Raw genomic sequence first — 15,179 nt, 5'->3', positions numbered from 1 at the left:
AACCATAAACTGTTCCAGTTGCTACCATCTGAAAATCGGCACTGCAGCACAAAAGCCAGGACCAACAGGCTCCAGGACAGCTTCTTCCACCAGACCATCAGACTGATTAATTCATGCTGATGCAACTATACTTCTACATTATATTGACCATCCTGCTGTACATACTATTTATCATAAATTACTATAAATTGCACATTTAGATGGAGACGTAATGTAAAGATTTTTACTCCTTGTGTTTATGAAGGATGTAAGAAATAAAATCAATTTAATTTATCAATGGAAGGTTGCTGCTACTATGTCATCTGGTATTGAGCCTCAGGCAAGGTTTGATTGGTGCAGTCTACAGTCAATGAACGACACAGCACTATATTGAACTGGGCTGTTCTCAACTGAACATTCCTAGACTGTTTCAAGGATTTTGCAGTTTGGTGTTTAATACTCTGCGTCATTTGCTTGTTTTTTGTGTTTGCGCACTTTGTTCTTTTTTTGACCGTGGGTGTTTGATGTTTTCCTTCATGTCCACGGCGTTTCTTTGTTTCGTGGCTGTCTGTGGGAAGACGAATCTCAGGGTTGTATACTGCACACAGACATTGATAATAAATGTACTTTGAATCTTTGAACTTATGGATGGGATGGGGTGCAAGTGGAAATGATCCCAGGTTGTACACGAGATACAGGCCTGTGGATCAGACCCTTTAACTCACCAGGTTATCATTGAATTCTGCCATTTATTGCACCAGCCTGTGAGTTAATTGCAGAGAACTTACCAGTATGTAGAACGTGGTGAAGATGGGGCTCGATGTGGCACGGATCTTCGCTCGAGCCGATGGAAGCTTCCAGAGCAAAAACGTAAAGAAAAGCACGTTGGGGATCAGGAGGAAGACATCCCAGAACCGAACCCTGTCGGGCGAGAAGTGGGAAGGGGTGGAGGGTGGAAGAAGGGAACAAACACACATAAGTACAATGAATCACCTGCTTCACACAAAACACACAAAATTGTTGGGGGAACTTCACCAGCTCTTGGCCTGAAACGTCTATGATTCATTTTCCTCCATCGGAAAGATGCCAGGATTAGAGAGCATGTCGCCTTCCCAGATTCCCCTTCCCCTGCATCCACTGCAGTTAAGAAAGCATACAGAGCACTGGTCTTCATTAGTCAGGATACTGAGTTCGAGAGCATTGCAGCCCTATAAAACCCAGGTTAGACCACACTTGGAGTATTGTGTTCAGTTCTGGTCGCATGCAGAAGCTTTAGAGAGGGTGTAGAGGTGATTTGTCTGGATTAGACAGCATGTTTCATGAGGACAGGTTGAATGAGCTAGGGTTTTTCTCTTTGGAGTGAGGACGATGAAAGGTGACTTAATAGATGGGTATAAGATGATAAGAGGCACAAACAGAGTGGATAGCCACAGACCTTTCCCCAGGGTGGAAATAGCTAATGCAAGAGGTTAAAGGTGATTGGAGGAATCTACATTGGGGATATCAGAGGTATGTTTTTACACAAAGCGGTGGGGTGCATTTAAAGTGCTGCTGAGGGTGGTGGCAGAGGCAGATACATTAGGGACATTTAAGAACATAAGATATAGGAGCAGAGTTAGGCCATTTGGCCCATCGAGTCTGCTCTGCCAATTCATCATGGCTGATCTATTTCCCCTCTCAGCCCTGATCTCCTGCCTTTTCCCTGTAAGAGGCTCTTTAAGAGGTGAAAGAAAATATTTATGGATGAAAGAAAAATGGAGGGCTATGTCTGAGGGAAGGGTTAGATAAAGTAAATGAAAGGTGGGCTGAAGGGCTGTACTAATCTATGTTCTAGACGTTCCCTGACCTGCTGAGTTCCTCCAACATTGTGTGTGTGTGTTGCTCAATTAAATATCTCATCTCTAAGTCAGTACCTCTGACAGTGCAGGCCCTCAATGTGATGGGCTTGCTAATGCCCTTTGTTTTGGTAGGGATGCACAACACAAAGTTGAGCTTGGTCCAGTCAAAGGACTCTGCTCAATACATCCATCCCACCCCCACCCCCATCTACCATCTGGGCCATATCATCTTCTCACAGCTACCAGTAGCAGGAGGTACAGAAACCCAAAGTCCCACGCCACCAAGTTCAAGAACAGCTATTTCCCTTCAACCATTCAGTTCTTGTGCCAACCGGCACAATCGTAATCACTGCAACTGACTTATTTTGTTCTAAATGTGTTCTTTCTTGTCTAATTTTTCACAGTTTATGTTGTTAATTTATGCTTTAGTGAGTGTTGTGTATCTAATGCTCCGTGTATTTTTTAAATTTAGAAGTACAGCATGGAATGTACATGTGATGCTGCTACAAGTAGGTTTTTTATTTCATCTGTACAAACATGTACTTGTGCAAATGACTCAACTCAACTTTGAGTTTGATGCTGAGATTCGGTCCCAGATTTTCTCCAGAATAAGATACTAGGATGTGAGACTGCGGAACGAGCTGCCAGCCCAAGTGGTGCATGTCAACCCAATTTCAATGCTGAAGAGTACTTGGATGGTAGGGGTATGGAGGGCTATGGTGTGAGTGTAGGTCGATGGAAGTAGACAGTTTAAATGGCTCTTCACGGACTAGATGGGCTGAAGGGCCTCTTTCTGTGCTGTACTTTTTGTGACTCCAAAATCTTCCCTCAATCTTGGAAAGGACCTAAGAAAGGAAATCAGCTCCATTCCGAAGCGCTTATCAGAGTGTGATACTCCCCTGGTCAGAAGATTACATATGGGCAGAAAATGATGTCCCTTGGTTAGTCATCAAGCCACTGTTGCTCGGGATCCTGTCTCAATGACAGTCACTTGGAGAGTGACTTCAGAATGCAACAACCTGCCAAGTCTTGTAATGGCAAAACTAATCCAAAATTTAAAAAACAGTTGACGCTGGCACGCGTATAACATACAGACTGTTATACGTGTGTGACACACTCGCAACACCAACAATTTCTCCAAAGATCAAACCCTTTATTCAATCCTTCATTAGTAATTAGGAAAAATGCCATTAAGGATTATTGTATCTCAGCATTATCTCAGTAGTCAGCAAAGATGATCTCCGTGGTCCCAAACTACAAGCTGCAACAAAATAAGCAAGAACACATGTTACGAACCCCGTAACTGGGTCACTTACCAGCAAAGATAGAGAGGTCCGTTGAAGTCTGATGGTACTATTTTTAACAGTACTTATTAGTAAAAATACACAAAAATAATATCAATACAAACATACAGATAACATACATCATCAATACTAAATCTAAAAGTGTGGGTATAATAATAATCACTAAGAAATAAGCTCTATCGTTCTCTAGGGGATAATGTATTGTCCGATGGAAATATAAAAGTCACTCAGTTCATTCAGGCTGCAGCTGTTTGGTTGGAGAGAGAGACAGATTTTTGAAACTTGCCGGCTTTTCCTTTATCCGATCTTGATCCGTATTCGTCCTTTAGCGAAGCCGTTCCATGGGAGACTTGTCATCCGGGCAAGGATGGACACACACAAGCCCCCACCGGTCTCATACGTTTCTCCTGGTGCGTCTGAAGGGGTTGTTCCCCAGACCCTCTTTTATCCTTATTCACGGGGTCTCAGATGTCAATCAGGTTGGGACGATGCAATCCCTCAACCAGCCCACTCTGGTCATTCCCTGAGGGCTTCAATGAATAGTACAGTACTCAATACACAATTCCGTCTCCAAGAGACAATAGCCGGTATCAATGGTTCCGCCTTTTGGAGGCCAGGACACATTCCAAACCTGTGTATTCTGGACATCTCTCTCTCTCATTTCCTGGGTCCCAGACCTGAATTAATAGCAATCTTGCGATTCTCACAAAGGAGGGGGCTACTTTGTACCCTTCGGTCCCTCAGAGCTGTGGCACATTCGTAACACACATAACTTATTCCCTCCACTTTTTCCACACCCCACTCACGTGACTAGTTACCATAATAAACATCATAAACAGATGCATGGCTCCTACAGCCCGAAGAGGGATGCAACGAAACCACAGTGGTGGAGTGGGGAACATTGATCAAAGTTCAACGTAAGTTATTATTAAAGTACGTATATGTCACCATAAGCTATCCTGAGATTCATCAATTATTTACTAACTTAATTAGAGATACAGCACACAACAGGCTCTTCTGACCCGGAACAAAGAAGTGCAATAGAATCAGTGAGAAACTGAGGCCCTCTGTTCATCAGGGTCAACCATGGACGTTGCATCCCAGCTGTCTACGTGACACGCGAGCCAGGACAGTGCGATGCGGAGATCGAGCTGTTCCCGTGTAACAGGCAACTGATGAACCCAAACGAACGGCAGAGACTGATAAAATTTGGCACCAGTGGCATCGCAGGAGTTGCCAGTCTCAGCGAGAGATCAGAGAACATAGATCAAACGAACAATTAAAACAGAGGCCGAGAAGCAAGCATCCCTTCATCAACAAGCGATTTACTTTCTGCCTTACAAGCAGAAACTGTGCCAAGAAGCTGGACTATGAAGGAAAGTGAATAAAGTCATGCATGGCAGAATTATATATTTATTTATTTAGAGATACAGTGCAGAACAGGCCCTTTCAGCCCAACAGCCGCACCCCCCAGCAACCTACCTATTTAACACTCGCCTAATCATAGGACAATTTACAATGACTAATTCACCTAGTAACCGGTACATCTTTGGACTGTGGGAGGAGACCAGATCCGGGCAGAACTCATGCAGCTTACGTGGGTAGAACATACAAACTCACAGACGGCGCTGGAATTCAACTCTGAACTCCAAGCTGTAAAAGCATTGTGCTAACCGCTAACCTACCATGGCGTTTTAGGCAATTCAGCAGTGCTTTCCCTGGTCCCCAGGGCTTTAAAAGCACAAATCAATTCCAAAATCCATTAAAGGGAATTGAACTTAGAGAGAGAATGTATGAAGAGTAATTCAGTAGCTCGCCAGGCAACACAGAGAGTTTTATTAAATTGCTGCTTTCTGGAACAAATATTCCAAATTCCAAAGACACATAGCTCAGGATTAGAAAGCTGTGGGTAGGTTATATAGGCGCCAGAGCATGGTGACACTTACGGACTGCCACCAGCGCATCCTCGGACTGTGTCGACTGCCGATGCAAATGACACATTTCACTGTACAGGTAACAAATAATCCTCCAGTTCCACGCTCGTCCAGATTGGGGAAATGCACCTCCAGGGCACACAGATACAAAACCAAGGTCATAAAGTAGCCCTAAATGCTTCTATGTAGAAACTTATCAGTGCTCTGATAAACTTCCCACATGGAAGCACTTAATGTCACTTGAATGCTTCTTGGGGGCAGAAGGTTCAATTAGGAAGCAGTTGAAGACACCGTTGAAAGGTCTTGTGCAGCTGTCTTCATGCTATTTCCGTAGGACAGGGGTCGGCAACGTTTACCACTGAAAGAGCCAATATGGACCCATTTCCCACAGAAAAGAAAACACTGGGAGCCACAAAACCCGTTTGACATTTAAAATGAAATAACACTGCATACAACGGTTTTTTTTTTGCCTTTATGCTATGTATGAACAAACTATAATGTGTTGCATTTATGAAATTGATGAACTCCTGCAGAGAAAACGGTTACATTTCTGCATGCAACAAAAACATTTTGAACTCCAAAAAAAAGACGTTGGGTTGAAGGTTACTCCATAGTTAGCCTACCTTGGATCGAAGAATTAAAAGAAAGCGCGCACTGGCGGGTGTCAGGCATTGGCAGTGGTGATGTATATTAATAGCGATAAAAAACACATTGTAGCGGTGTAGTGCTACATGCAGCGCTAAAATAAAGACACTGCAGTCAAAGGTAACTTTGTTCGAACTAAACAGCCTTGCTTTAAAGCCTCCCTCAACCCGTCCCCGTGGGCACGGATGCTCCAAAAGACACGTACTCACAAACCCCCGTAGGCTATCTCCCTTAGCCGGAACGCTGGCTAATTGTGAGCCGGTTCGGATGTGCCAGGAAATGGGGTCTCCACAACGTTTTTAGATTGTACAAGATCACCATAATCTTCAAATTTCGAATTACATTTCAAAAACTAACAAACCATGGGGAGCCATAGCACAGAGATGAAAGAGCCGCGGGTTGCCGACCCCCGCCTTAGGATTAAGTTTCTGTTGAACTATCAGATTAGTGAGAGACCAGGTGTTTCCTTTACTGAGTACAACCAAAAACCTCAATTTCAGAATTCCATTCTTGTTTTCAAGTTCTTCCACAGCCTTGCCTCCCATGTTTCTCGCAGAGTCACATGACTCAGAAAAAGGCCATTCAGTCAATATGTGCACACCAGCTATCTGCTATCCATCTACACTCGTCCCTTTTCCTATCACTTTCTGTACCTTTAAAGTTCAAAGTAATACCTTGCTGGTTTGTGGGCAGTAGTATTTGATGGTTCTGGATCAAGGACTCTTTTGGGGCTTCTGCTGTTGCTAACAGGTGGTATTGCTGCTTCTGTGAAGAGAGGGGGCAGGGGTGGGCCTCAGGGCTTCGATGTATCCTTCATTCATTCTATGGAGTTTCTTGTTTCATGGATCATGTGAAGAGTACAAATTTCACGTTGTGTACTGCATACATAGCCGGCCGCCGGTGTAGTGCCATCAGTACCGGCCTTCGAGGTGAATGATCCCGAGTTCAAGTCTGGCCGGCTCCTTGCACGCTTTCCATCCGTGCTGGGTTGAGCAACTTGGCCTCGTAAAAAAAGTCAAAATGCTACAGAAATGGCAAAAAATACCACCCGCTGCACCACAAGGCACGAGAAGGAACAACAAAAACTGTATCACACACAAAATGCTGGTGGAACGCAGCAGGCTCAAATCGTCAACTGTACTTCTCCCTATAGATGCTGCCTGGCCTGCTGCGTTCCACCAGCATTTTGTGTGTGTTGCTTGAATTTCCAGCATCTGCAGATTTCCTCGTGTTTGCAAACAACAACCGTATACACAACAACTACGTATGCTTGTGTAGGACTAGGTTATGTCCAACACTTACTGTAGTCTTTTCCATGTGATTTAATAACTGAACCAGATATTTCTCAAACATTGTGGGAGCATGTTCCCTCTTCAGGCACTGCATTTGGGTGAAACAAATTCTTTCTCATATCACTTTTAAATCTCCTACCACATTCATTTTGATATTAAACAACTCTGACATGGGGAAATACAAGGAGACATAATTTTAATGCGATTGGAGGGAAATATGGGGGGTTTTGTCAGGTAGGTATTTCACACAGAGAATGATGGGTGTGTGGAATGCATTGACAGGGTGGTGGTAGAGGCAGATACATTAGGGACATTTTAGGGTAGCCTCCAAATTGATGGCATGAATATTGATTTTTCCTTCCTGTAAGAAAAGCCCTTCCCCCTCCCCTCTCCTTTTCTTCTAATCCACTGGCCTTTTACCTCTTCTCATCTGCCTATCACCTCCCCAAGGTCCCCTCCTCCTTCCCTTTCTCCTATGGTCCACTCTCCTCTCCTATAAGATTCATTCCTCTCCAAACCTTTATCTTTCCTACCCACCTGACTTTACCTATCCCTTTCTAGCTATCCTCCTTCCCCTCCTCCCACCATTTTATTCTGGCATCTTCCTCCTGCCTTTCCAGTCCTAAAGAAGGATCTTGACCCAAAATGTCGACTGTTCATTTTCATAGATCCTGCCTGACCTGCTGAGATCCTCCAGCATCTTGTGCGTGTTACAAATGGAGGGTTTTGTTGGAGGCAAGGATTAGATTGATCTTAGAGTATGTTAAAAAGATAACACGTCATGGGCAAAAGAGGCTGTACTGTGTTGTAGTGCTCTAAGTCCTATGTTCAGTCATAAACCTTTTACCACTTTTCCCATTTCCTTTGATTTTTGGCAACTCTATCATGGGGAAGTACTTCCTACAACCCTTCAGAAGTTTTTACACAACAAAGCTCCAGGACCTTAATGAGACTGTCCAGAGCGTATGAATCTGGCCTCCAGTTCTCCTGAATTGAATAGCTCCACCATTTGCAATTATGCCACCATCAGCAAAATCGAATGGCAATACACGAGGGAAAATGCAATTTGCAGTAAACTGGACAGAATGGAGTGGTGGGCAGGAACAAAGGGATTTCGGACTCTGTATCCACAAGTATCAAGAGTAGCAGGACAGGCAATAAAGTAGTAAAAAGGCATAAGGAATAATTTTCTCACATTGCCAGCTAACAGAATGAATGACTCCACCCACCCAGGGCATCCTCTCTTCTTCACCCTCCCAAGTCATTGGAAATATTTAGATAGGTTTGTAATTAGTAAGGTTGTCAAAGATTACTGGGAGAAGGCAGGTGAACGGGGGTTGAGAGGGATAATGAATCAACCATGATCAAATGGTGAGAAGACTCGATGGGTTGAATAACCTAATTTTGCTCCCATGTCTTGTGGTCTTATGGAATCAATATTCTTGGATGTAGCACAGGAGAACCACTTGGTCAACTGTGTCCATTTTGTCTCTGTTATCTAACCCACCCCTCCACATCCTTCACCACCACTACTTATCGTTTCTTATTAATCACCTTAAGTAGAGACACTCCTGTCTCCAACATCACCTTATAAACATATAATCAATCCATGTATATAAGCTATTTTTATATATTTATTCCATTTTTATAATTATGTTCTTTATCTTATTGTGTTCATTTTTGTGCAACATCAAGATTCAGATTGTTTAATGTCATTTCCTGTACCTAAGTGTAATGGGGAACAAAATAATAGTTACTCCTGATCTGATGCAGCACAAAAAAACCCACAAAAGATAAAGGATGCAATAATTAAAAAAAACACATTGAATATAAATATCGTACATAGGTAGCTTAAATACTTTTCAAACTTCCAAAGTTGTATGGGATAGGGTCAGTAAGTTGTGAGCACACTATTCTAATGCCAGAAGCATGGCGACACTTGTGGGCTGCCCCCAGCACAATTATTGGACTGTGTTGCTCATTGACACAAACATCACATTTCACTGTAAGTTTCGATGTACATTCAAGATTGTTTGATTTCACTTCCTGTACACAAATGTAAACGAGAACAAAATCATTGTTACTCTAGATCGGAAAAAAACTTAGTAAGATAAAGAACACAATAATAATTTTTTAAAAATCAATAAATATAAATACATAAGATAGCTTACATACATAGATTTGTTATATGTCCATAAAATGACTCTAGGCTTTACATAAGGTGTCTGATAGACAATAATAAAGCAGTGGTGGAGTTAGTGGGTGGAGGTGTTGATCAACCTCACTGCCTGGGGAAAGTAACTGTTTCTGAGTCTGGTGATCCTGGCGTGGATGCTACGTAGCCCCCTCCCTGATGGGAGTGGGAGAAACAGTCCATAAGCAGAATTGGTGGGATCCCTCACGATGTTACTGCCCTTTCTGTATTTATGTCCTTGGTAGCTGGTGCCAGTGATCCGGATCCAGAGTAACAATTATCTCATCGTTTTTACACTTGTATACTGGAAATGACTTTGGACAATATTGAACCTTGAATTTAGTTAGACCCACACAACTTCAACCTTCACCCAATACTCACCTAGTCAGCCACAAACAGGAAGAGGCAACGAAAAATAAACATACCTTGATTCACCGATATCTTCAAAGAGTACTATGAGGCACTGGTGTGGCTGGGTGACGTTGGCTGCCATGCCAGTGGGTGCTGAGGAGGTTAGCCAAGGCACTGAAGCTGTTGAGGAGGTGCCCATGGACACTGTTGAATTTTTATGCACAGCAGTTGTGGAGTTACTGTAAACCACAAACCTCACCGTAGATGAGAGGGATGTCATTTCAGTGTAATCCTGTCCAAAGAAACAAAACACCTCTTTAAACATCAGCTTCCATTCTTTCCCTCAGGTACAGAGAAACATCTTCAATGAACTATGCCTCAAAAAGGTGGCATCTGTCATTAAAGACCCCCATCACCCAGGTCATCCTCTTTTCTTGTTGTTGTCACCAAGGAGGTGGTACAGGAGCATGAACTTACACACTCAACATTTTAGGAACAGCTTCTTCCCTTTCATCAACAGATTTCTGAATGGACAATGAATCCATGTCCACTGCCTCAGTATTTTGTATTATGTATTTTTACCTCAATGCTTACGTTTTGTATTTCAAAGTTTTTTTTTGACTGAGCAACCTTGCAGCAATGATTTCCTTCAGGATAAATTAAGTTTTATCTTATCTTATCATATCTTATTTTGAGTTAATTCTGATTCTGAGAATTCTGCTAATCCCACTGCATATTGATACGTCCCTACAAAGAAATAAACTGTAATCTCCAGGGAGCAGAAGGGCAGATTCCCACAATGGCCAATTTATTAGATACACCTGTTCCTAAATGCAAATATCGAACTAGCCAATCAATGCATAAAAAGCACGCAGACATGGTCAAAAGGTTCAGTTGTTGTTCAGACCAAATGTCAGAATGGGAAAGAAATGTGATCTAAGAGACTTTGACCATGGAGTGATCGTTGGTGTCAGATGGGGTGGTTTGAGTAAATCAGAAACTGATGATCTCCAACAATTTTCTTGAGTTTACAAAAAAATGATGCAAAAAAAACCCCCCAAAAAAATCCAGTGAGTGGTAGTTCTGTGGATGAAAATGCCTTATTAATGAGAGAGGTCAAAGGACAATGGTCAGACTGGTTCAATATGGCAAGAAGGCAACTGCAACTCAAATAACCACGTGTTACACCAGTGGTGTGTAGAAGAGCATCTCTGAATGCACAACACGTCAAACCTTGAAGTGGATGTGTTACTGCAGCAGAAAGCATGGACGTGCTACTGCAGCAGAAAGCATGGACATACTACTGCCAGTATCATTAGTGCTCTGCTGTCCCCAAGAAAATTCCCCACAAGCACAAGAAGTCCCAACAGGAGACCAGGGACAAGGCACAGGACCATAACTGACTCCACTTCTCACTGATCGAAGTGTCACGAAAGAGTGAAACATCAAGGTGAATGCAGAGGCTGTGTCGGGCCAGAGGTCGCTCCCCAAGCAGGCCATGTAGAGCCAGAGGTCATGAGCCGCCCTCACAGCGGATGAAGGTCCCACAGAAGGACTGAGTTCGAGCTGTTACTTGCCTCGATGCGGACAGAGGATGTTTTCGAAATTCTGAGACATATGTGATTATCAGTGTGGACTGTAGTTCATTATTGGTCTCCTTCAGTTTTTTGTGTTTTCTTTCTTGCTGTTGATTGGTGAGTGAGCGATGCATTACTTTATTTGGGTGTTTGATGTTATTGTCACTTTTTTTTTGTGTGGGAAGAGCTTGGGGGTGGGGGGGCGCTGAGGTTCAATGTTTTAGCTGCTGAGTCCAGGAGGGCGATCTGTTAGCTTTGTGAGGAAGAGGCTGGGGGGGGGGGGGGGGGTTGCAAATGTTCTTTCTTTTTCATGTGGGGGAGGACCTCAATGACTTGCATGGTTTTTCTGTATTTTGTGGCTATCTGGAGAAGACAAATCTCAGAATTGTACTCTGCTTATATACTCTGATAATAAAATGAACCTTTGAACATACACTATTCGGCCACTTTATTAGGAATGGGAGGTACTTAGTAAAGAGGTCACTGAGTGAACTGTGTATTATGATTTACAGGGAGCAGAGGGCAGATTCCTGCACTTGTCTGTCACTCGGGTGTGAAGAGTAGAAACCTTTAACTCAGTGATCTCCGCAAATATAAAAGATTCTGCAGATTCTGAGAATCATGAGCAACATACACCAGATAGTGGAGGAACTCAGGTCAGGCAGTATCTATGAAGGTAAATAAACAATCAACATTTAGAACATAGAAAACCTACAGCACAATACAGGCCATTTGGCCACAATGCTGTGCCAAACATGTACTTACTTCAGAAATTACCTAGGGTTACCTATAGCCCTCTACCTTCCTAAGCTCCATGTATCTATCCAGGAGACTCTTAAAAGACCCTGTTGTATCGCCTCCACCACCGTTGCTGGCAGCCCATTCCACCACTCACCACTCTCCGTGTAAAAAACTTACCCCGACATCTCCTTTGTGCCTACTTCCCAGCACCTTAAACCTGTGTCCTCTTATGGTAACCTGGGAAAAAGCCTCTGACTATCCACACGATCAAAGCTTTTCATCATCTTATACAGTCGGCCCTCCTTATCCGCGGGGGATTGGTTCCGAGACCCCTCGCAGATACCTAAAAACGCGGATGCTCAAGTCCCTCAGGGTCCTTAGGACCCAGCGGAACCCGGACTTTATTTAACATGTTCAGTGCGGTGGACATTAGGACCCGGCAGTGCAGGTCTGAATCCGCGGTGTTTCTGTTCACGAAAATAATCACGATCACGATCGAAAATAAGGTGGAAGTAATAAAGCGATCGGAAAGAGATGAAACGCCATCGGTCATTGGAAAAGCGATAGGCTACGTCGGTCAACGATCAGAACAATTTTAATGAACTCGTGAAAGGCCCTGCCCCTATGAAAGATACAATTATTACTAAGCAACACAGTGGTTTAATTATTGAAATACATATGTTTCTTAAGTGTTTTATATACATAGGAAGGTAAAATATGTACTATATACTGAGAAAAACGTTTGACTGATGCTAAATAATACTGAATGTACCTGTTCCGACTTCAAATCCGACTTAAAGACGGACTCAGGAACGGAACTCATTCATAACCCGGGGACTGCCTGTACTTGTAAGTCATTTCTAGATTACTAATAATACCGAATACAATGTAAATACTATGTAAATAGTTGTTACATGGTATTGTTTAGGGAATAATGACAAGAAAAAATAGTCTGTATTTGCTCAAACAATGAGTACTGGAGAACTTCTGGGTTTTCCCGATCCATGGTTGGTTGAATCCGCGCATGCAAAATCCACGGATAAGGTGGGCCAACTGTACACCTCTCTCAGGTCACCTCTCATCCTACGCTGTTCCAGGGAGAAAAGGCCAAGTTCACTCAACTTACTCCCATAAGGCACATTCTCCAATCCACGCAACAACCTTGTAAATCTCCTCTGCACCTTTTCTATGGTCTTCACATCCTTTCCCTAGTGAGGTGACCAGAACTGAGTCAGGGTCTGAACAGGGTCCAATGTACCTGTAACATTACCTCTCGGCTCCTAAGCTTGGAGGAGCAACAGCTCATCTACCGTCTGGGTAGCCTCCAGCCTGGTGATATGAACATTGAATTCTCCAGTTTCCAGTAATTCCCTCCCACTCCCCCATCCCAGGTCCCACTCTACCTCTCTCCCCTTTCAACTTTCTGCTTCTTTACCTCTACAGTTCTTTCATGCTTATCCCCTCCCCCCCTTATCTTGCCTCTGATTGGTTCTCCACCTGGCGCCTCTAGGCCCTACCCCCTCCCCTATCTCTATTACTGGGCTTCGGCCCTCTCTTCCCACCCCCCCCCCATTCCTGATGAAGGGTCTTGGCCTGAAACGTTGGCTACTCTTTTCTCACGGATGCTGCCTGACCTGCTGAGTTCTTCCAACGTTGTGTACGTATTCCACCAGCCAACTTGGACTCCTTCTCCTTCCCCCAATTTCTTATTCTGGCTTGTTACCACTTCCTATCCAGAGCTGATGAGGTGTCTCGGCCTGAAGCATCAACCCTTTATTCCTCTCCATAGATGTTGCCTGACCTGCTGAGTTCATCCAGTATTCTGTTTGTGTTACTCTGGATTTCCACTATCTGCAGAACCTCCTGTGTTTATCCTTTAGGCTTCAAGGTCCATTGGTTTTGTCGACACACACAATAATTCAAGTGAAAAACACTTTATAGTGGCATTCCTCAGCTGACTTGTAAGAACAGGTCATTACAATCTGGCCCCAAGATTTCCAGAGCGTTCAAGATAAGCAGAACCAAGCCTTCAAGTTCATGCATCTTCCTCCAGAAGGTAGGAAAAAAACAGAGAAAGAATACGGTGGAAAACATCTTCATGACATTATTATTCTACCCTAAGCAAAGCACTGAGAAGTTGAACAGGGTAAAAGGAAGTGACAAATCTGTGATAGGCAAGACAGCGTGCCATTCGCTGAGAAACACAAAGATATCATCTCAAAGTTCAAAGTAACTTTACTATCAAAGTAAATACACATTACTCATTTTGAGACTCGTTCTCTTGCAGGCATTTACAGAGGGGAAAATTCAATAGAATATACAAAAAACTTGTACGTAAACAGACAAAGAATGTTAAACAACCAATGTGCAAAAGAGACAAACTGTGCAAATAAAAGATAATATTGAGAACATGTCCTTGGAAGTCTGTATGCTGTGGAATCAGTTCAGAGTTGTGGTAAATGAAGTTATTCACACCGGTTCAAGAGTCTGATAGTTGGAGGGTAATAACTGTTCCTGTGCCTAGAGTTGTGGGGCCCTTTCTTTACTTCCTGCCTGATGATAGTAGTGGGAAGAGTGCAAGAGCTACAGGGTGGTGGGAGCCTTCAATGATTAATGCTGCTTTCTTGTGGCAGCACTCCCTCTAATGTAGTGCTGGGGAGTGTGTTGCCTGTGACGGACTGGGCTATGTCCACCCTCCTCTGTTCCTGGACATTGGTGTTTCTATACCAGGCCATGATATAAGCACCCAGGATACACCCGTGTATCTGTAGCAGTTAGTCAAAGTTTCTGGTAACATGGCGAATCTATATAAACTTCTAATTAAGCAGAGCATTGCTGTGCCTTCTTTGTGATGGTCCTAGAACAGATCCTACAATGTGTTAACATCAAAGATTTTAAAGTTACTGGTCCTCTTCATCTCTGATCCCCTAATGAGGACTGACTCATGCATACCATCACACTTGCGTACCATCCCTGTGCAGCAACAATGCTGCATCCTTCTTTGTATTGTTCCAATTTTAGCATACGTGCTATTGAGGCGACCACATTTGATTGGGAAATGCCAAAATAACAATTTATAATGACCATAGTGACGTAAGAAACAGAGCAGGGTAGCTGGACTGGAAATACATTCCTATGCAGGCCTACCAGTCCAAATGGGCCACCACACAGCAGAGTAAACTCAGCCAGCTCCATCACCAGTGCAAGCCTCCCCACCATCAGGGATATTTTCAAACGGCAATGCCTCACAAAGCTGATGTTGCACTGACCTTTTAACCTACTCCAAGATCAGCTTAACCCTCCCCTCCCACATAGCCCTCCATT

At 43.4% G+C, this 15,179-nt stretch overlaps 1 protein-coding gene across 2 annotated transcripts in view; it reads right to left on the bottom strand.

Moving 5' to 3' along the window:
• tpra1 (transmembrane protein, adipocyte asscociated 1) overlaps positions 1–15,179 on the bottom strand; it is a 54,613-nt gene that overhangs the window by 21,516 nt on the left and 17,918 nt on the right. For both annotated transcript variants that reach the window (XM_059943945.1, XM_059943944.1), the window contains exons 2-3: positions 9,612–9,829; positions 768–900 (exon numbers count right to left, since the gene is read on the bottom strand). In XM_059943945.1, the coding sequence (XP_059799928.1) occupies positions 768–900; positions 9,612–9,817 (339 nt within the window). In that variant the 5' untranslated portion in view covers positions 9,818–9,829. The remainder of the gene's footprint in view (positions 1–767; positions 901–9,611; positions 9,830–15,179) is intronic.

This window comes from Hypanus sabinus, chromosome 19, assembly GCF_030144855.1.
Source record: "Hypanus sabinus isolate sHypSab1 chromosome 19, sHypSab1.hap1, whole genome shotgun sequence".
NCBI classification, from domain to species: domain Eukaryota; kingdom Metazoa; phylum Chordata; class Chondrichthyes; order Myliobatiformes; family Dasyatidae; genus Hypanus; species Hypanus sabinus.
This window is presented reverse-complemented; position numbering and strand designations above follow the sequence as displayed.